Raw genomic sequence first — 21,540 nt, 5'->3', positions numbered from 1 at the left:
TTCATTGAACTTTGAAGGGTCTCAGGCCTGTTGATTAAAGAACAGATCCTAGCCATCAGTGACAGAGTTAATCAGGACCCAAGTCTGCTTCTGTGATATTATCTTGAAGGCAGGTACTGTGCCTTGTTCATACCTGTACCCCAAATTCCTAGTATGGCATCTGCCCCTCACAGGGCACTAAAATGTATTATTGAAACAGCATTCTGGGCTTAAATAGGTATATGTGTGTGTTGGTTGTGGCTGTACTATTTCTAGTATAGTGAATTACATACTGAATATCAAAGTTCTCAACACCTACTTTTGTCAAATCTTAACATTTTGCCACTTCCAGATCACACTGCCGTTCCTCCCCTCCAGAGGTAACAATTATCCAAAACTTAATGCTTATCATTCCTGTATATGTTGTTGTACTTTCACTGTATATAACCTAAACCATCTACTCTTTAGTACTGTTTTATATGTTTTTAAGCCTTATACTGGCTCATTCTACAGCTTTTCTTTTTTCACTCAATCTATATTATATGTGAAGCTCTCATTCATTAATCTTAGTACTATGTAGCAGTATTCAATTATGGGAACTACCATAATTTATCTGTTCTCCAATTGAAGGCATGAAGTTGCTGCCGGTTTCTGTATTACAACACTGTAGTGGAACATTCTTCTGTATTGGGCTCACTGCATTAGTTACTTAAGACGTATATCACAGAATAAACACATTCAGCCTTACTAGACATTGCCAAATTGCTCTTCAAAGTAGATGTGAATTGTTGTGAATTACATGAGTGTGGAATGGTGTTTTATTATGACTTTAGTTTGCATTTTCCTCAATTACTCGTTAAATCCTTCATTCTAATGGACACTTTATTTTACTGTGAAGAACCTGTTCCTATATATCCTGTGCCCAACTTTCTACTGAATTATTTCTCTTTCTCTGAATAATTTTTAGGAGTTCTTTATTCTAGACATCAATCATTTGTCAGTTTTATATGTTGCAAATATCTTCTAGTCTATCTTGTGACTCTTCTTTTTACTTTATGGCATTTTGTTGAATAAAGTTTTAATGTAGTCACATAAATCTTTCTGGTAGTGGTAAGTAACATTTAGGTTATTTTATCCTGAGAAGTATAAAGAAGCAAACACAAATGGTCCAGGATCTTACCATCCTGATAATCCTTGACATAAAAATAAATGAATGAATGCAATATACCTAAGGGTTAGAAAATACAAATTGTCAGGAAATTATATAATGAGAAAGAAAAGCTATACACTAACCTGCAAAAAATGGGTGATTACTGTTAAGTTTCCTATGTATCTTCTCAGGAGTTTCTATGCGCACAATAGCATACATATCCTTTAAAATTACACAAAAGGAATACTATCAACACTATTCTGTGCCCTTTTTTCTCCACATGTTAGCGTTATTTTAGAGTCTATATCAGCGCATCACATTTACCATGCAAATATCTTTTGGTTGGATTGATGCTATGTACTTTTTCAATTTACTGATATGGTTTAAAGGCTCCCACAGAATTATGTGTGAGAGAGCAACATGTCATTGATCGAAAAGTGGGAAACTGGTAGTTAGGGTCAGGACTTCCCCTTTTCAGAACTTTGGTGCATTTGAAGTGCCTGACAATGTAGTCCAGCTTCCCTCCTGTTTTACCTAGAGGGCTGGAGATATGGGGACCTAAACGGGCCCCAAGTATTATCTTAAGTGAACTGAAAGGAAGGAGAAATTAAAACTAGCTTCTACTCCACTTGTAAGAAATGTGTTTCTAATCTTTGGTGTAGCCCAGCCTCCTAGGAACAAAAGTAACCTAAGTTGGCAACTGCAATAACAAAACAGTTACGGAGAGTATGGAGGAAAGCCAGTAACTCCTAAAGGTCTTGTCCTTTGACTTTTCTTCTTAAACATGAGATATACATGAATTGCAATGGCAAACATTTTTAGGTTTGCCAATATGAAAATGTAAAGCAGTTTTAAGATATTAAAATAGGCCAAGTGCAGTGGCCCACAACTGTAATCCCAGCACTTTGAGAGCCCAAGGTAGGAGGATCACTTGGCCTCAGGAGTTTAAGACCAACCTGGGCAACACAGACCTCATCTCTAGAAAAAAGTTTAATTGGCCAGGCAGGATGGTATGTGCCTGTGGCCCTAACTACTAAGGAGGCCAAGTTAGAAAGATGGCTTGAGCCCAGGAGGTTGAGACTGCAGTGAGCCATAATCACAACACTGCACAGCCTGGGCAACAGAGTGAGACCCTATCTTTAAAAAAAAAAAAATTAAAATACTACTCCAATTCTTATAGCTAGCCAATTATTGAATTTACTTTTCATTTCTGGCAAAGTACATACTCTTGAGCCAGCTGATTAAGTTTAGTATTAGCATTTCCTGGCTGAAAGCACAACTATCTCTGAAGAATCAGTTGTACAAAATCTGTGCTTGAGCCCAGGTCGAGGCTGCAGTGAGCTTTGATCACACTACTGCACTCCAGCCTGGGTGGCAGAGTGAAACCCTGTCACAAAAACAATAAAAATAATTTTGCAATTAGAATTCCTGGATCATGAGACTCGACTATAGTTGCTTTTTTTTTTTTTTTTTTTTTGGAGACAGTCTCACTCTGCTGCCCAGATTGGAGTGCGATGGCATGATCTCAGCTCACTGCAATCTCCACCTCCCAGGTTCGAACGATTCTCCTTCCTCGCTTCCCAAGTAGCTGGGATTACAGATGCCCGCCACCACACCCGGTTAATTTTTGTATTTTTTGTAGAGACGGGGTTTCACCATGTTGGCCAGGTTGGTCTTGAACTCCTGACCTCAGGTGATCCGCCCACCTCAGCCTCCTAAAGTGCTGGGATTACAGGTGTGAGCCACCGCTCCTGGCCAAGTCTTTCCTTTTAAGGTCATTTTAATACATTGTCTTAAATGGAATTGAGGAATTGCTAAACATATATAAACATATATGTTATATATGCCAAAAACTGCTGGGCGTGGTGGCTCACACTGTAATCCCAGCACGTTGGGAGGCCGAGGCAGGTGGATCACTTGAGGTCAGAAGTTTGAGACCAGCCTGGCCAACATGGTGAAACCCTGTTTCCACTAAAAATACAAAAATTAGCTGGGTGTGGTGGCGCACAACACCTGTAATCCCAGCTACTCTGCAGGCTGAGGCAGGAGAATCGCTTGAAACCCGGGAAGCAGAGGTTACAGTGAGCCGAGATCGCACCACTGCAGTACAGCCTGATCGACAGAGACTCAGTCTCAAAAAAAATAACCATTCACTATGTGCATGTTAGCAAATCTACCCTGGTTGTCCAAAATTGGGATTCATTGACCCTTTGGAAGTATTGTTAGAAATTTTTTACATTGATACACAACAGCTGTACATACTTATGGGGCATGTAACATTGATATGTGCATACAATGTAAATGATCACATTAGAGTAACTGGAATATCCGTCACCTCAAACAATAATTTCTAAAAGAACATTCCAAAGCTGCTCTTTTAGCTGTTTTGAAATATACAATAAATTATTAATTGTTGGAAAACTTTTGAAAGTTACCTTTAAGCTGCTTTTTTGGACAAGAGGTATATAATTGCAATACAGATGGATATTAACTTCCACTGTATATTTCATTAAAGCTGGTAAAATTTCTTTAGTTAAAAGATCTAAAATTTTGCCATATAAGGAATTTAAGCATCTTTATTATGTTTAATTGGTAAATTTTTATATTCCCAATATAAAAATTTCTCTTCAAGTATTTCCTGCATTGCCATTTTTAGCATGTTTGACTATTCTGCTATTTAACCTACCTAGTGATATTCGCTAGAGACAGTCCATCTACAGGCATGTCTGACATGGAACAAGTTCTTTATTCACACAACTAACATATAGAGTAGAATGTATGGGATGATGAGGTCGTTTGGGATGGAGGTATGGAAAAAACTGCATTATGTCCAAAACTTTACTACAGTGGAGCCAGTCAACATGTGTACAACTTAACACCTAACAAAAATGGCTCCAAAAAGTATACATAGCACTATTTCTGTTCATCCCATCTGAATGGAAGATTTTACTTAGCTGGTAATTCTCAAAATGTTTTGTTGACTCAGGGAAGGGGAAACATTTTACATGCACAAAATGCTTCAGAACTTTTCTCCTCAGCTACTAATCTGCCAAGTAGGCTGATGATCAAAGTCCTAAAGTACAGTTAGTTCTTTGGGCCTATAGGGACACTCTGTTGACTAACTGGTTTCAGCCCATTCTTTTCAGTTCACACACAAGATCAATTTCTTTGTCAGCAAATACCTTTTAGAAAAAGTATACTACAAACACATTTGGAAAACATTTTATTAAGTACTGTATAAACAGCTATTTAGATAATAATTGCATAGAACTATACCAAGGTAATTGTGTCTTTAAGGAACAACTACCAAGTGAACAAGGATGTGCAAAGTCCTCTATTATACAAGATTTCCTTTGGTGGAACGTTACGGTGACAAAGCAGCATAATGGGCTCTTAAGCAGATTGATTTTTATCAAACTGGACATCATATCAGAGTTCCTTATGTGTAAGAGAAATATGCAAATGCTTCTTTCAAGAAAGGACTGATAACCCACCATTGAATTACCTCCAGTTTAAACATGTACTCTAGACTGCCAAAAATTACCTCCAGTTTAAACATGTACTCTTGACTTAACATATCTTGAGATATGTTAAGCAAGATAAAACAGCAGAACATGCTTTAAAATATGTTATCTCTTTCTCTAATCTACATGTTAATACCAAACGTTCTTATCCTTGGCATTGTTTCCTCAGAATCATCCAGGGCTCAAACTCAGATTTAAGTTTTAAAAATTCTACCCTGAATTGTCTTGTGATCCCTGACCCAACTACTGAAAAAAAGCAAATTTGCTTGATAGCCAGTCACATTCTATAAAGAATAAAACAGTTGGTAGTTGTCATATCACTGCACAAATAGGAGACTGCCACAGAGAAATGTGGTGATTTGTTCTCCTAGCCACAGAATCAATTTAAAAATTATAAAAATTGGCTGGGTATGGTGGCTCACACCTGTAATTCAAGCACTTTGGGAGGCTGAAGTGGGAGGATCACTTGAGGCCAGAAGTTTAAGACCAGCCTGGGCAACACAGTGAGACCCTGTCTCTATAGAATAATAATAATCATCAGGTGTGCTGGAACATGCTTGTAGTCCTAGTTACTTGACAAGCTGAGGTGGGAGGACTGCTTGAGCCCTGGAGGCCAAGGCTGCAGTTAGCCATGATCATGCCACTGCCTCCAGCCTGGGGAACAACAACAAAAAACTATTGAAATACGGTGAACGACTAACAGTACAATAGTGATAAGTGAAAATTTTTATAGGAAGTCCTTCTTGAGTGCTCCATATATTAACTTTTTGGAGTATTCTAGTAAAATACCAGTGTCGACCTTTTTTCAAAATTAACCAGAATCGCCATACACAGACAGTTCTATTGTTGCTCACCCACAGTACCCAAAATGAAAAGCAGCAGATAACACGTAGCCAGGGCCACCTTATTCCTGCTTCATCTTGCAAAACACCCAAATAAATGCAAACTATTTTTCTCTTTTTCCTACTTAGCACCAAAAGGAAGACAAGAGAAGGCTGCCACAAGAGGGCCAGAGAGTTTCCACAGACTCTGTGCTAAGCTAACCTTTCCTTAGGTGTCCATTTTTAAAAGAGAACAAAACATAACTTTTATAGGTTTTAGCCTAATGCAGCCTATGTTATGAAAGGGAAAGAGTTTGTTCCTAAAACATGAATGTCTAGATGTTATGTTCTAATATAAAGGAGTTGGAAAATGAGCCACACTGCCGCAAGTGTGGTATAATTTACAAGTGGTATAATTTGCTCCTCTTGTAGCTAGAGAGCTTGGTAAAAGTTAAACGCCATCAGATGTAGGCAGAATCTTACTACACTGTCTCAAACAGTTCCAGTATTTCTAACTTCCAGACCACTAATATATCCTCCCCACCTCTACTGTATTTTTTGCCCCCAAGATTCACTGCATTCATTGTTAAAAAGTAGCCCATGGTTTATGAAATTCAGAATACAATAAGATCTAAATTACTTCAATATGTTCTGAGAAAAAAAAGAATCACAAAGAAATTGTGTACTTTACTGTTAGCAGTGATTTTGGTGTAGTAATTTTGAAACAATTTTACATCTGTCTGGTAGCATCAAGCAAATAAGCAAATATTAATCTCCCAGATTACTTTAGGAAAAAAGGTATTTTTACAGTGAAAAGGTCTGACAAACACCAAGTGATCAAACGTTGCATCAGCAATAAGGTGACATTATGTGCTTCATGTTGTACAATGAATTGGGGCATACAACTGCCATCTCTGTAGTCTTCCACCAAGATGTTTATCCTGAATCTATCCTCATGAGGAACAATCAGACAAATGGACTTTTGTAAACTAACCGGATTTTTCAAGTGTCCATTTCTTAAGACATCAAAAAATGTGTGAAGGTTACTCTAGCATGGATGTCCAACCTTTTGGCTTCCCTGGGCCACGGTGGAAGGATAATTGTCTTGGGCCACACACAAAATATGCTAACGATAGCTGATGAGCCCAAAGGCCCATCCATAATTTTCGTGATATCCGCCACCACAGATTAACAAAAGATCCTTGCAAAGGATTAGACACGGCTGCTAGAGTTAAGAAGACTAAGACCAGGTACGGTGGCTCACTCCTGTAATCACAGCACTTTGGGAGGCCTAGTCAGGTGGATCACCAGAGATCAGGAGTTCGAGACCAGCCTGGCATCAACATAGTGAAACCCTGTCTCTACTAAAAATACAAAAATTAGCCGGCATCATGGTGGGGGCCTGTAATCCCAGATACTTGGGAGGCTGAGGCAGGAGAATCGCTTGAACCCAGGAGGTGGAGGCTGCAGTGAGCCAAGACTGTGCCACTGCACTCCAGGCTGAACAAGAATGAAACTCCATCTCACACACACACCAAAAAAAGAGACTACAGATACATGACAACTAAGTGCCATGAAATTGGAAGCTTTAAATAACATTTTGGGGGAAAATTAAAGTGTATGTACTATACATTATATAATTCTGTATTAATATTAAATTTCTAATTGTATTATGATCATGTAAAAGAATGTCATTAGGTTAAGAGATACATGCTGATGTAGCAGGGTGAAGTACGATGTTGCTTCTTTCAAAAGAAAAGTGCTTATGCAGAGATAAAGGTGACAAAATGACAACTGTTAAAGGTAACGGATATATGATTATTTCACTGTACTATACTTTCAACTTTCCTATAATTTGAAAATTTTCAATATAAAAAGTTGGAGATAAATAAAAATTTTAAAAGAAGGGAAAAACAAGAAGGAAATCGCTTACAGATACCATAAGGGTAGAGCTTAAGCAAAGTAGAGCATCCTGCTCTCAGATTTAACCAAATCCAATGAAAACCCAGAAGTCGTTAGAGAACAAACTGAGGAATCAAACAAATTCCTAAACCTCCTCACCAACTCTTGCCTATTAATTTAGATATGTGGGCGCAAGTGGTATAAAGACTGGTTAATCCATTTTATCAACAAAAGACATAAAATGAAGTTCATGTTTCCTTTCTTCTAAGTTATAATTCCAAAGGACTTGGAAGACTGGCAGGGAGGGAAAAAAAAAGTATTCTAAAAGTTAACGTAGAAAAAGTTAATACTTCGATTTTTTTTTTTTTTTTTTTTTTTTTTGGTTGAGATGAGGTCTCACTCTCTCACCCAGGCTGGAGTGTAGGGGCACAATCATAGCTCACTGTAACCTTGAACTCCTGGGCTCAAGCGATCCCCCCACCTCAGTCTCACGAGTAGCTAGTGATTTCGTAAAAAGGTGGCAGAATGATGAAACTAGGTGTTTTGTCACCTAAATCCAATGAACACTTGTAATTAGTTATATGCAATTGGACTAGAGCCCATATTGTTTTAAAATCTCCCAAACTAAGAAAAGCATTATCACCAGTGTTTTATCTTTTAACCAAAAAACTATTCCACCAAGATCTTTTTTCCTTGAGCTTATCTTCTAATGACAGACACTGAATAAGCCCACACTGTTAATTCCACAATCAGTACATAAAATGCTCCCCTAATATTCAGCATTCTGTCTTAAAAGCTCTCAAAAATATGGTTACATCTCAAATGCTGCTGGCACTCTATTGAGTTTATGTACAGTCACTGCACCTGAAAAAGCATTTCTACTCAAATGGTCATGAATTTATTTTAGATTATCAAACAGCCTCCCCATTCCCACCATTTCCCTCTGAAATCCCAAAGAAATGCAGCCAAGTTAATGACTACATGGTAGAATAATCATTCAAACTTTTTAATCTCCCTTTACACATTATATTAACATTCATATTGCAAGGCATTCCATTCACAAATATTACAGTTTGATAAAAACTTCACATACTCCCAAAGTCTATACCAGATTCAGTCAACTTTACTAAATCATTCAAATAATAAAAGTAATGAAAACATTATTATATTTTAAAGCAATAAGGTCTGAGGCACTCTGGGAAAGATGTTCTCTTATAAGTATAATGTGTCAGTGGTATGAAATTATATTACAAGGATGCCCAGTAATCAAGTACACTCTAATGACAATGACTTTGTGATGTGATATGTCTTCATTGGATACACTCCTACTTGGACAACTGCTGAAAGGAACGGAGATATGGGCAGCTGAGGTCATTTCTAATGAGGTTCCCAACTACATAAAGGAGAGGTGTGTTTCAGCACACCAAGGACAGCTGCATCTCTACTGCAAGGTTACAGTACACAAAATTCCTTTCTCATCACTATCACGTTTACTCAACGTTAAATTTTAATAGCCCACTTGACCTCCTGGGCTCACAGCTGGAGACAGTTTAGAACTCTTTCCCCATCCTCCACCAGAGTGCAACCTTCACCCCTTTCTGAGCACCTCCAAGGTATGCCCTTGAAGTAAAACAGAAAAGGGAAGAAAGGGGGCTTTTTCTTTTCCATTTCTGACCAAATAAAGGTCTGAAATAGCGGTGTATTATGAAATTCTCATGCCCTGCAACTGTCAGCCACCACTTGGAAAATGGCTATTTTTGCCATAAACTAGATTTTTAAAAGCCTGATAACCTTCCAAAATGAATTTTACTACATTCATTCACTGACACACACACAGTCCACGTTGGAGAAAGTCTCATTGGGTGAGTGCTTCTCTATGCACAATTACAAGGATAAATAATCAGCATGGGGGAGAGGGGAGGCCAAATCCCAACCAGGAATTAAATCACTGCAAACTATGGATCCATTTGTAAGAGCATATAAACCTGTCAAAGCAGAACCAACACAAACCCCGGGTCACAGAGTGTTTGGTAATTATGTATATGGAATTTAAAATGTATACATATATATTTCCATATATATAATTTTTAAAATCTGGTGCAACATATATTGCTAAAGTTTCAAAGATTCTCATTTCCAATGTTCACCTGGAAAGCAGCTGGCTCTTGATGGCTGTTTTGTGGCAGTGATAAAAGCAACTAGAAGCAAGTTTAAGTAAAAGTGCTCAAAGGGCAAATGAGAAAACAGGTGTGCAGGGGGAGGGCCGAAGAGTTGGGCAATGTCTCCTCTATTCTTCTCAGCTTTTTCAGACCCGAGACAAGTTCTTGAGGACACACATCGAATGCTGCAGTCCTGTCTTACATGTAGAGTCAAAACAAAACAAGTGATTAAAAAAAGGTTCCTCTTCCTTTCTGTACTATCAATGAAATGCATAGTACAGTAAGAAGGTATCACTGAGATGTGCCATCTTGGGAGAAATTAAAATTGAGACATGAAGTGAGGCCGTGCACTGTCAAGTCGCCGGGTTAGGATTTCGCAGCCAGTGTCTGTGACCAGGAGGGTGTGCTCAAACTGAGCAGACCGCTTTCCGTCTCTTGTCACCGCAGTCCAACCATCTGGCCAGGTTTCATCCTGCCATCCGCCTTCAACAAAAACAATTTCTTAGTTCAGTCACTCAGTTTTCTAAATGAACTCTATCAAGAAAACCAAGTAGAAAATTCACTACTAAGATCCTTATTTACATGCCAATTGTTTTAGCTAATGCCCTTCCAACTTCATTTTGGTCTTCAGTATGTTTGATGTTTGAAGTATTTTACAATTTAAAAATCAGAAAGAAAAAAAACTTGAATTAATGAATTTAGCTCTTTCCTAGTATAACTTTGGCATCTGACAAAACTACAGTCAGCATATATAGTGAAGGAAATCATGTAAATGTTTACAGTTTTATTACAGCATTCAATTCCTGATATAATTTCAAAATGGTAGGCACACAAACAGATGGTGAGAACAGATTATACCGTAAAGTTTTTGTGAACTATACCCCTGGAACCAGAAAGAGGGGCAAAAGAAAGACTGGTGTGAGAGGATAAGAAAATATGAAACAGAATGGTCTGGATAGGAGTTGAAACCAGAGAAGGGAAGCGAAGGGACAGTGAACCCGGGAGGCCATGAAAGAAAACTTAGGGAAAGGAGGGAATGGGGGTGAAGAGGACATAATGAGGGAAAGCAGAAAGCAAAGGCCCAAGAGAATATGAAGCAGAGGTGGAATGAGAAAGGCAATTCCAGATACTACTGTAAAAGATGTATTTGCAAGCTTTCTTCTTCCAAAATTAGATGTTAAAAAAAAAAATCAATACTTTCTTCATTTTTAGTAATTTTTAGGTGAAACATACTAACCTCTAAGACTCACTGACTCAGACAGACAAATCCCAGAACATAAACTCTGTAGTGAAGTAAACTACTTTTGCAATGTTAAATCCCAGGCTAAAAAGAAAATATGAGGCAGCCTAAAAAAGTTAACTCATGCCTCATCAAGCAACTAAAGATGAGTAAATCAATGTTTTCCAATGTAATGGCCTTTACACAAATGGATTTAAAACACTACTACTATGATTTTATTGTAATCTGATAAAACAGGATTTTTAGTAATGTCAAGTCAAATTTATTTGGCTATTCTGAGGAAATTCTCCTGCAGATTTGAGACTTTCTATTCCAGGGATTTAACCTAGCTGAGTTATACTGAAGTATAGCTAATATAATTTGATGATTAATTACCTGTGCTGGCTGTATAGAAAGTTATTTGTTTACTGAAAATACTACATCATGGCTCACCAACCAGGTGCTAGTTAATGGAAATATGTAGCCAAAATGACACTTTCCTCCCACTATCTTTCTTTTCACTGCTAAATACTTACCATCTTTACAACTGGTTGCACATATCAGAACTTTATCCTTATTACAAGAGGATGACAAAAACTTTACTGCACATCTGTGCAGTCTTTTAAAGTATATAAAGTACTTTATGTTAATATAAATCATCTCAGTCTAGCAGCCCTGGGTGTTGGCAAGATAGGGATTCTAATTTTCATTTTACAGAAAACACAATAAGGAATCAGCTTTAGAAGGCAGCCTTTAAAGTGACTTCAGTGATCCCCACCCTCCTGGCATGCATGCCCTTGAACTTCTGCTCCCCTTGAGTGCGGGCTAGACTCAGTGAATCACTTCTGAGAATATAAAAGTCGGTCCCGAGACTGGGCTATAAAAAGACTGGAAGAATCCAGAGAGGAGTATCCTTTAATACAGGGCTCAGGACACACAAGCTCTACTGCTACTGCCTCACTTTACATCCCCTAACCAGGAAGCTCCATTACTAGAATCACTCTGAAAATCTCGGTGAGGAGCCCTGATTGTGACTCCTAGTCTCCTATCACTGCTACAAGCCTGTCTGGAGGAAACGACAACAGTGGGGAGGCTGCCAGAGCCAAGTGTGTCCTTGGTGTGCTTTCCCCACAATAGCTATATGATGCCATGTGATGACATGAGTGCAGACCATGAAGGGTCAAAACAGCTCATGAGCTGAGTCTGACAAATTCTGCCAGGTAGCGAGCTAAAAGCTACAGGCAAGCTACTCACCCTCTTCAAGGACCAGTTTCCTCCTCTGTATAATGGGGATAATACCACCTTATAAATTGTGAAGAATTAAATCATATAATCATATCTGCCTCAAACTGGGTGGCTCATCAAATGCTCTACTTTGTTGCCTCCTCTTCCCTCTCCTACGTCAAGCAGGAACATCCGCACAGACTTGACCTGGGCGCCTCATTATTACAATGCACCCTCTGACATGAGCTTTATGAAAAGCGACCAGGATTCAAGCACTTCAGCATCTCCTGACAGAAGATTACCACGTAGAAACCATGTCTTCTTGCCAACCCTCTCAATTTTCAGTTCTCCACGATACTGAATCAAGTTTGAGGTGGGACAGGGAATGAGTAGGAAGCAAAAAGCAAGTAGGTAGAAAAGACCACTGACACGATGAATAACCTAAAATACATCCAAATTCAACTGAAGAATATCATGGCATCCTTTTTTCTCACCTTCACAAATCATTGGCTCAATTGTAAATACATGGCCCGACTTCATCACTCCAACTGCTTTATTTTCTGAAATTAAAGAAAAAAAGTCTCAAAAGGTAGCAAAACCAACAGTGTACTGTTGAACAGCTAACTAGAAAGAGTACACAACTCAAATTCCTATCAGTGATTATTAAATCAATTACCTTCTCCTCTCCTGATTCCCTTTCTTAAAGTTCAACAAACAGGTATTACACCGGTAGCCATCTAATATGGTGCACATATTGTCCTAGGGACATTTCATTATGCTTATGTATTCTCTAGGAAGACAGAGGTATTTGTAGGCTGTATTTCAGATATGAGTATCACTTCTATAAAAAGAAAAGTGGCAAATAAAAATAAAGAATAAAAGAAAAGTACCTTGATTTCTATTACCTCATGATTAGAATGGCAATCACAGAACCAAGAGTTCCATTACTCATCCGGGTAGAGAAGTTTAAAGGAGAATGATTCAGATTATGCCAGAAATCTCCCACCGCTTTGGGGGGGAAGTATGTATTTGTACATAGGGGCACAGCCCATAGAAACTACATGATTTTCATAACATTTCATAAGCTGTTGTCTTTTTCTCATCTTCAAAGAAGAACTAAGTCTATGCACATTAACCTACTTTTTAAAAAATAGGCCAAGCACGGTGGTTCATGCCTATAATCCCAGCACTTTGGGAAGCCGAGGCAGGTGTATCATCTGAGGCAGGTCAGGAGTCTGAGACCAGCCTGGCCAACACGGCGAAACTGTGTCTCTACTAAAAACACAAAAATTAGCCAGGCATGGTGGCATGCACCTGAAATCTCAGCTACTCAAGAGGCTTAGGCAGGGAATCACTGAAGCCCAGGAGACAGAGGGTGAAGTGAGCCAAGATCGATCACACCACTGCACTCCAGCCTGGGTGACTGAGCGAGACTCTCTCAAAAACAAAAACAAGGCCGGGTGCGCTGGCTCACGCCTGTAATCTCAGCACTTTGGGAATCCAAGGTGGGCGGATCACGAGGTCAGGAGATCAAGACCATCCTGGCTAACACAGTGAAACCCTGTCTCTACTAAAAATACAAAAAATTAGCCGGGTGTGGTGCCACACGCCTGTAGTCCCAGCTACTTGGGAGGGTGAGGCAGGAGAATGGCATGAACCCGGGAGGCGGAGCTTGCAGTGAGCCGAGATCCTGCCACTGCACTCCAGCCTGGGTGACAGAGCAAGACTCCGTCTCAAAAAAACAAACAAAAACAAAAACAAAACAAAAAAAAACTGAGGAAACCACTATTTTTTAATTCAAAGCAAAAAAGCAAACTCCATTGTCCAAGTTTACTAATAATGCTTTTTTCAGGATCATCATGAGAAATATAACAATAAATTACAGTGACCAGACCTCAAAAAGGCCAAAAATGTTAAAACTAGGAATAGGCTTTTTTAGACAAAAATGGAGAACTAATTTAAATTTCAAGTTAAACAAAACCTAATAAGGGTATCAGCTGAGCGAATGACTGCAATGCCCAACCTGACCACCAGATGGCTAACACATCAGCTTTTCAGGGTTCCTGTGTCAGGTTGTTCTGATCTGCAACTTTGTTTTCAATGGCAAATTTGACGGCCTTTTGAGGCTGACTCAACTAAACTCTCCTCTTTCCAGGAATGGTCTAATCTCTCCTGCACGTTTATATTCCTGCACAACTTTCCAGATGAATAGCTATCGTGCTGCTTTCCACTATCTTAGGTATTGCCAAATTACACTTACTGCAGATTTCAAATCTGGAGCTTCTAAACTGATATAAATTCCTAAGGTCATTAAAAAAAAAAAAAAGAAACATTTGACTTTTAATTTCTAAACTCATAAACCTTCAAAAGGACATGCTTATTAATACATATACAGAATTGGTCTATATTTCCTTGGAGAAACCAAAAAGAAAATGTCAAGAATGTCCGTGTGATGTCACTGAAAGTAAAAAGGATGAAAGGATCTTGAACTCTCATGTCCAATATAGCAGCATTGGCCATGCTACTTCCATAGCTAGGAAGTACTTGAAAAGTGGCTAATCAGAACTAAGGCTATAAGTACAAAAGCAATTTGGGTTTCAAAGACTAAAACAACATGTAACATTTCTCTCAATAATTTTTTAACTGATTAAAGTTTCAGTTTCCAACATACCTCACTCAACAAATATACATTATCTGAGTCACTATAATATTGCAGACACTGTTAGGCACTTTTTAAAAAATTTGTACCTAATCTATAGTCTCTCACAGAATGACTGTAATATGGAGGCATACCTTGTTTTATTGCACTTCACTGTATTATGCTTCACAGATACTGCTTTTTCTTTCTTTCTTTCTTTTTTGAGACAGACTCTTGCTCTGTTGCCCAGGCTGGAGTGTAGTGGCACGATCTCGGCTCCCTGCAACCTCCACCTTCCAGGTTCAAGTGATCCTCCCACCTCAGCTTCCTGAGTAACTGGGGACTACAGGTACACACACCATGGCCAGCTAATTTTTGTATTTTTAGTAGAAGCATGGTTTCACCATTTTGGCCAGGCTGGTCTAGAACTCCTGACCTCAAGTGATCTGCCTGCTTCAGCCTCCCAAGGTGCTGGAATTACAGGCATAAGCCACCGCATCTGAACAGATACAGCCTTTTTTTTTTTTTTTTTTTTTTAATAAATTGAAGATTTGTGGCAACCCTACACTGAGCAAGTCTAACAATGTCATTTTTCCCACAGTGCATGTTCACTTCATGTCTCTGTGTCACAATTTGGTAATTTTCACAATCTTTCAAACATGTTCATTATTATTGTATCAATTATAGTGACCTGTGATCAATGATCTTTGATGTTAAAATTTTAATTGTTTTGCAGCACCACAAACTGTGCCCATGTAAGACAGCAAACAAATGTTTGTGTGTGGTCTGACGGCTCCATCAGCCTGCCCAACTTCTCTCTCCCTCTCCTCAGGCCTCCCTATTCCCTGAAACACAATACTGAAATTAGGCCACTTAATAGCCTACAATGGCCTCTAAGTGTTTAACTGAAAGGAAGAGTCACATGTCTCTCACTTTGAATCAAAAGCTAGAAATGATTAAACTTAATGAGGAAGGCATGTCAATAGCCTAGATAGGCCAAAAGCTAGGTCTCTTGTGCCAAAGAGTTAGCCACGTTGTGAATGCAGAGGGAAAGTTCTTGAAGCAAACTGAAAGCGCTACTTCACTGAACCCACAAATGCAAAGAAAGTAAAACAGTCTTACTGCTGTTATGGAGGAAGTTTGAATGGTCTGGACAGAAGATCACACAACCCACAACATTCCCTTAAGCCAAAGCCCAATCCAGAGGAAGGCACTAACTCTCTCCAATTCTACAAAGGCTAAGAGAGGTGACAAAGCAGCAGAAGAAAAGTTGAAAGCAGAGGTTGGTTCACGAAGTTTAAACAATCCGTCTCCATTACATAAAAGTGCACGGTGAAGTGGCAAGTGCTGATCTAGAAACTGCAGCAAATTTGCCAGAAGATACAGCTATGATGAAGGTGGTTATACTAACAGATTTTCAACGCAGACCAGAACAGCCTTCTCATGGAAGAAAATGCCACCTAGGACTTTCTAACCAGAGAGAAGTCAATAACTGGCTTCAAAGGACAGGCTGACTTTCTTGTTAGGGGATCCTGCTGCCTGTGACTTTAAGTTGAAGCCAATGCTCATCTACCATTCCTTAAGATTCCTTAAGAAGGAAGCGAAATCTACTCTGCCTGTGCTCTAGAAACGGAACAACAAACCTGGATGACAGCACCTCAATTTATAGCATGGTTTACTGAATATTTTAATAATATTAATATATAATTAATATATATAATATATAGTTAATATACTTAATATATAATTAATATAATAGAGTTAACATAATTAATAATATTAATGCTGAAACCTACTGCTCAGAGAAAAAAATTCCTTTCAAAATATTACTGCTCACTGACAATGCACTGGTCGCCCAAGAGCTCTAACAGAGATGTATTAGGAGATGAATGTTGGTTTCATGCCTGCTAACACGGCATCTATTCTGTAGCTCATGGATCAAGAAGGAATTTTGACTTTCAAGTCTTATTATTTAAGAAACACATTTTCTAAGGCTGCCATAGATAGTGATTCCTCTGATGAATCTGGACAAAAGTAAACTGGAAAACTTCTTGAAAGGATTCACCATTCTGGATGCCATTAAAAACATCTGTAGATTGGGCACGGTGGCACATGCCTGTAATCCCAGCACTCTGGGAGGCCGAGGCGAGTGGAATGTATGAGTCCAGGAGTTCAAGACCAGCCTGGGCAACACAGTGAAATCCCATTTCTACTAAAAATACAGAAAAAAAAAAAAACCGGGGCATGGTGGTGTGTGCCTGTAATCCCAGTTACTCAGCTGAGGTGGAGGAATCACCTAAGCCCAGGAGGTGGAGGCTGCCGTGAGCTGAGATCGTGCCACTACACTCCAGCCTGCGCAACCAGAGTGAGACCCTGTCTCAAAACAAACAAAAACAAAACCAAAAAATTGTGATTCATGGGAGGAAATTATGTGATGCATGAGAGGAAATCAAATATCAATATTAACATGAGCTGGGCAGAAGGTGATTTCAATACTTTTGGATGACTATAAGGGGTTTGAAACTTAGTGGAGGAAGTAACTATAGATGTGGAAAGAGCAAGAGAACTAGAATTAGTAATTGAGCCTGAGGATGTGAGTGGATTGCTGCAATCTCATGATGAAACTTGAACAGCTGAATAGCTGCTTCTTATGGATAAAGAAAGTAGTTTCTTGAGATGGAATCTACCCATAGTTAGCATTGTTGAGATGATAACAAAAGATTTGGAATATTACTTAAACTTAGTTGATAAAACAGGAGCAGGGTTTGAGAGAACTGACTCCAATTTTGAAAGAAGTTCTGTGGATAAAATGTATCAAACAGCATCACAAGCTACAGAAAAATCTTCATGAAAGGAAGAGTCAATCAATGTGACAAACTTTGTTGTCTTATTTCAAGAAATTGCCACAACTACCCTGATATGGTTTGGCAATGTGACAAACTTTGTTGTCTTATTTCAAGAAATTGCCACGACCACCCTGATATGGTTTGGATCTGTGTTCCCACCCAAATCTCATGTTGAAATATAATTCCCAGTGTTGGAGGAGAGGCCTTGTGGAAAGTGACTGGATCGTGGGGGCAGAGTTCCCATGAATGGTTTAGCACCACCTCTCTTGGTACTGTATAGTGAATGAGTTGTCATGAGATCTGGTTGTTTCTCCTCCCACGTGCTCTCTCTCTTGCTCCTGCTCCCACCATGTGAGACACTCACTCCCCCTTTGCCTTCCGCCATGATTGTAAGTTCCCTGAGGCCTCTCTGGAAGCTGATGCTGCCATGCTTCCTGTATAGCCTGCAGAACCATGAGCCAATTAAGCCTCTTTTCTTTATAAATTACTCAGGTTCAGGAATTTCTAACAATGTGAGAATGTAATACAAACCTCAGCCTTCAGCAACCACCACCCTCATCAGTCAGTAGCCATCAACATAAGGGAAGACCTTTCACCAGCAAGAGGATTACAACTCGCTGAAGACTCAGATGACTGTTAGCATTTTTTAGCAATAGAGTATTTTTAAATCAAGGTTTGTGAATTGTTAAGACTACACACACAATAGACTACAGTATAAACGTAATTTTTTTATGCACTGGGAAACCAAAAAATCTGTATGACTTGCTTTATTGAGATATTCACTATATTGCAAGGGTCTGGAACAAAACAGTTATCTCAGAGGTATGCCTGTTCAGTTTAAATGTAAAATATTATCATCATTACTTCCCACCCATTGATTCAAACATAGAAGCAAATAAACTCTCACCTAACAAGGATTTCTCCCACATAGAAGCAGTGGAGGAATGTTATACAACGATTTCCTGGTTCTTCCCTCATTTGGGTTAGGAATATAGAGTTACAAACGAAAGCAGAGATTTACATTTCAAAAGATATCTCTGCTATACAAAAAAAAAAAAAAAAAAAAAAAACCCTCAATTGTTTAATACTTCCCTAGAGTGACCACAGCATATTTTGTTTTATATAAATGTGACTCCTCATAAACATAATATATAAGGCTGGGTGTGGTAGCTCACGCCTGAAACCCCAGCTCCTTGGGAGGCTGAGTTGAGCAGACTGCTTGAGCCCAGGAGTTTGATATCAGCCTGGGCAACATGGAGAAACCCTGTCTCTATAAAAATATAAAAATCAGCCAGGGATGGTGGCCCACACCTGTAGTACCAGCTACTCAGGAGGCTGAGGTAGGAGGACTGCTTGAGCTCTTGGAGGTCAAGGCTCCAGTGAGCCGTGATTGCACCACTACACTTTAGCCTAGGCGACACAGTGAGATCCTATCCCAAAATGACTATATAAAGTAAAGTACACCTGGGTCCTTTTTCCTCTTTTCATAATTGTTTCTTATGTCTAATTAAATGCTTTAATAGGAAACTCACATGACATCTTTTGTGTAACAGTGGCAACATATTTTGCTGACACTATAACCACTGACCAAAATCCTCTTCTCCCATAAATATTATTGTCTTCAGTCTCTGCTGATCTGACAGGAGGCGGAGCTCAGGTGGTAAAGCTCACTTGCTTGCCACTCACCTCCTGCTGTGCAGCCCAGCTCCTAACAAGCCATGGATCAGTACCTGTCTGTGGCCCAGGGGTTGGGGACCCCTGCTCTGAATGACTGCTCCAGCTTCTCCTTTAGAAAAGTTGCTCACTCATTTCATTTTCTCTTCACAACTATCCATGTCTAGGATTTTACTATGTCATACCTCAACTACAACAACAACTGCCCATCAGGCCAACTATCTTCAGAACTCCCACCTGCAATCCATCTTAGTCACCACTGCCAAATTAGCCTTCTCAAAATATCAGCTTCATTATGCCATTCTTTTGCTCAAAAATAATTCTGAAGATTCCGACACAGAAGTCACATTTCTTCAGTCTGGCATTCAACACACCTGGACTGCCTGCTGCTAGTCCTTAACATATAACTCAGCCAACCTTATATTTTCTCTGTTCATCTCTATTTGAAGCACTCATGTTCACCCACCAACTGGAAAGCTTTTTCTCCTCTCCACCCAACCAAAACCTCAACCACTCTTTAGTTCTCCCACCGCACCCAGCTCCAAATTTCTCCAATCCTTACTCGTCAGCATGATGTATAGGAGAAAAGACTGACTCCAGAAAGCAAGACAGAACCCAGGTATCAATGCTAGTCTGGCATTTAATTACTAGTTTGTGTGACCTTGAGCAAGCCAATTACCTCTGTAAGCACAGAGTTGCTTTAAAAAAATTGGGCTAAGAAATTATCCAGAGTTGCGATGATCAAATGAGATATTACATATTACTGTCATTGATTAAATGCTTTCGTGTACTGTTTTCATGCAGCGTTCTAAGTGCTTTCCATGTATCATCTCACTTAACCCTCATAACAATTCTACAGTAAGTACCATTCCCTACTATTGTACAGATGAAAAAATTAAGCACAAGGAGATGAAAGTGTTTATCTAGCAGTGGCTCAATATATATGTGCTAAGTTCCTTTCTAGGTCACTTACTGTGGACAGCTTTCATTTCCAACACCAAATAACAGATTCATTCCTGTACATGTCTTCTCTCTCTACAGAAAATATTTCTGTAAGACATTATCTATCTTACACTTTCTTTGTTATTGTATCATATGGCACTCAACCTGAGGAAAGGTACTTTGTTTATTCCCCTCTATTTATATGAACAAATATTACAGGATCTGACATACATTAAGCACTAAAACCAAGCAAGACGAACTGACTTCACCTAAGGAATCAGAATAGTAAAGGCTAGGCCTGTGGCAGACTATTGATTGTTCACCAAAATAAGGTTACTTTTCTTCCATAATACACAATTAAATTACGTTTTCCCACTTCCCTTGCATTTAGATGCAGCCATGTGACTGAATTCCTGCCAATGGAAAATAAATTTGATTTATGCCAATTCCAGCTGACTGTTAAAAACTCCCAAGTATACCCCTCCAAGCTTCAACCCCCAACACCCTCACTATCTACTGGCCAGGAGGGCAACTCCCAAAGTGACTTTGAAAGCCATAGGTCGAAGATGACACAGCCTGTGTCACACAGTAACTGCCCTGCCCCCACAGTGACCAAACACACCTCTTTGGACTATTATGTGGGTAAGACATGAACTTGCACTGTGTTTCAGCAAATACACATTTTGGGACTCTATCTATTACAGCTAACAGATTACTCTAGTGAATACAAAATAGTAGGTACTGTTAAATGTATGAATACGTATTTGTTGAATAAATGGTGAGCTTATACCAAATCTCCAGATAGTACTTACTGGCATAGTGGGGTACATTGGGAGCTGTATGAAAAAGCTTGTGGATTCCATGCCCACAATAGCTTCGAACAACTGAAAACCCATTTGCTTGGGCATGCTTCTGGATAATGTTTCCCAGTTCCCTGTACCGAACACCAGGCTTCACTGAAAGGAAAAGAGAAAATTCGTGATAAACTAATAATAACTAACATGTACTAATCAATTACTATCAACCGGGTGCAGTGGCTCATGCCTGTAATCCCAGCACTTTGAGAGGTCAAGGCAGGAAGATCGCCTGAGCTCAGGAGTTCAAGACCAGCCTGGACTACATGGCAAAGCCCTGTCTCTGCAAAAAATACAAAATTTAGCCCTGCATAGTGGTGCATGCCTATAGTCCCAGTTACACTTGGGAGGCTGTGGTAGGAGGATCACTGGAACCCGGGAGGTCGAGGCTGCAGTGTTCCTGCTACTGTACTCTGGCCTGGGCAAAAGAGAGAGACCTTGTCTCAAAATAGAAAAAAAAAAAAAAAAAAAAGTTAATTACTATCTTTGCGCTAGGAAGCTTTTGAAACACTTTTATGCATCCATGCCTCAACTTACAGATGAGGCACAGAGAGGCCAAACAGCCAGTAACTGGTAGAGTTCTAATTCAAACCAACGGCATTCGTAGT

The 21,540-nt window shown here is 39.3% G+C and overlaps 1 protein-coding gene across 1 annotated transcript in view; it reads right to left on the bottom strand.

Moving 5' to 3' along the window:
- Positions 1–8,388: 8,388 nt before the first annotated feature.
- METAP1 (methionyl aminopeptidase 1) overlaps positions 8,389–21,540 on the bottom strand; it is a gene marked incomplete at its 3' end in the record, with an annotated part of 68,082 nt that continues 54,930 nt past the window's right edge. Inside the window, 3 exon segments of the mRNA NM_001261513.1 lie at positions 8,389–10,018; positions 12,473–12,538; positions 20,891–21,034. Of these exon segments, the coding sequence (NP_001248442.1) occupies positions 9,855–10,018; positions 12,473–12,538; positions 20,891–21,034 (374 nt within the window).

This window comes from Macaca mulatta, chromosome 5 (assembly GCF_049350105.2).
Source record: "Macaca mulatta isolate MMU2019108-1 chromosome 5, T2T-MMU8v2.0, whole genome shotgun sequence".
Taxonomy (NCBI): domain Eukaryota; kingdom Metazoa; phylum Chordata; class Mammalia; order Primates; family Cercopithecidae; genus Macaca; species Macaca mulatta.
This window is presented reverse-complemented; position numbering and strand designations above follow the sequence as displayed.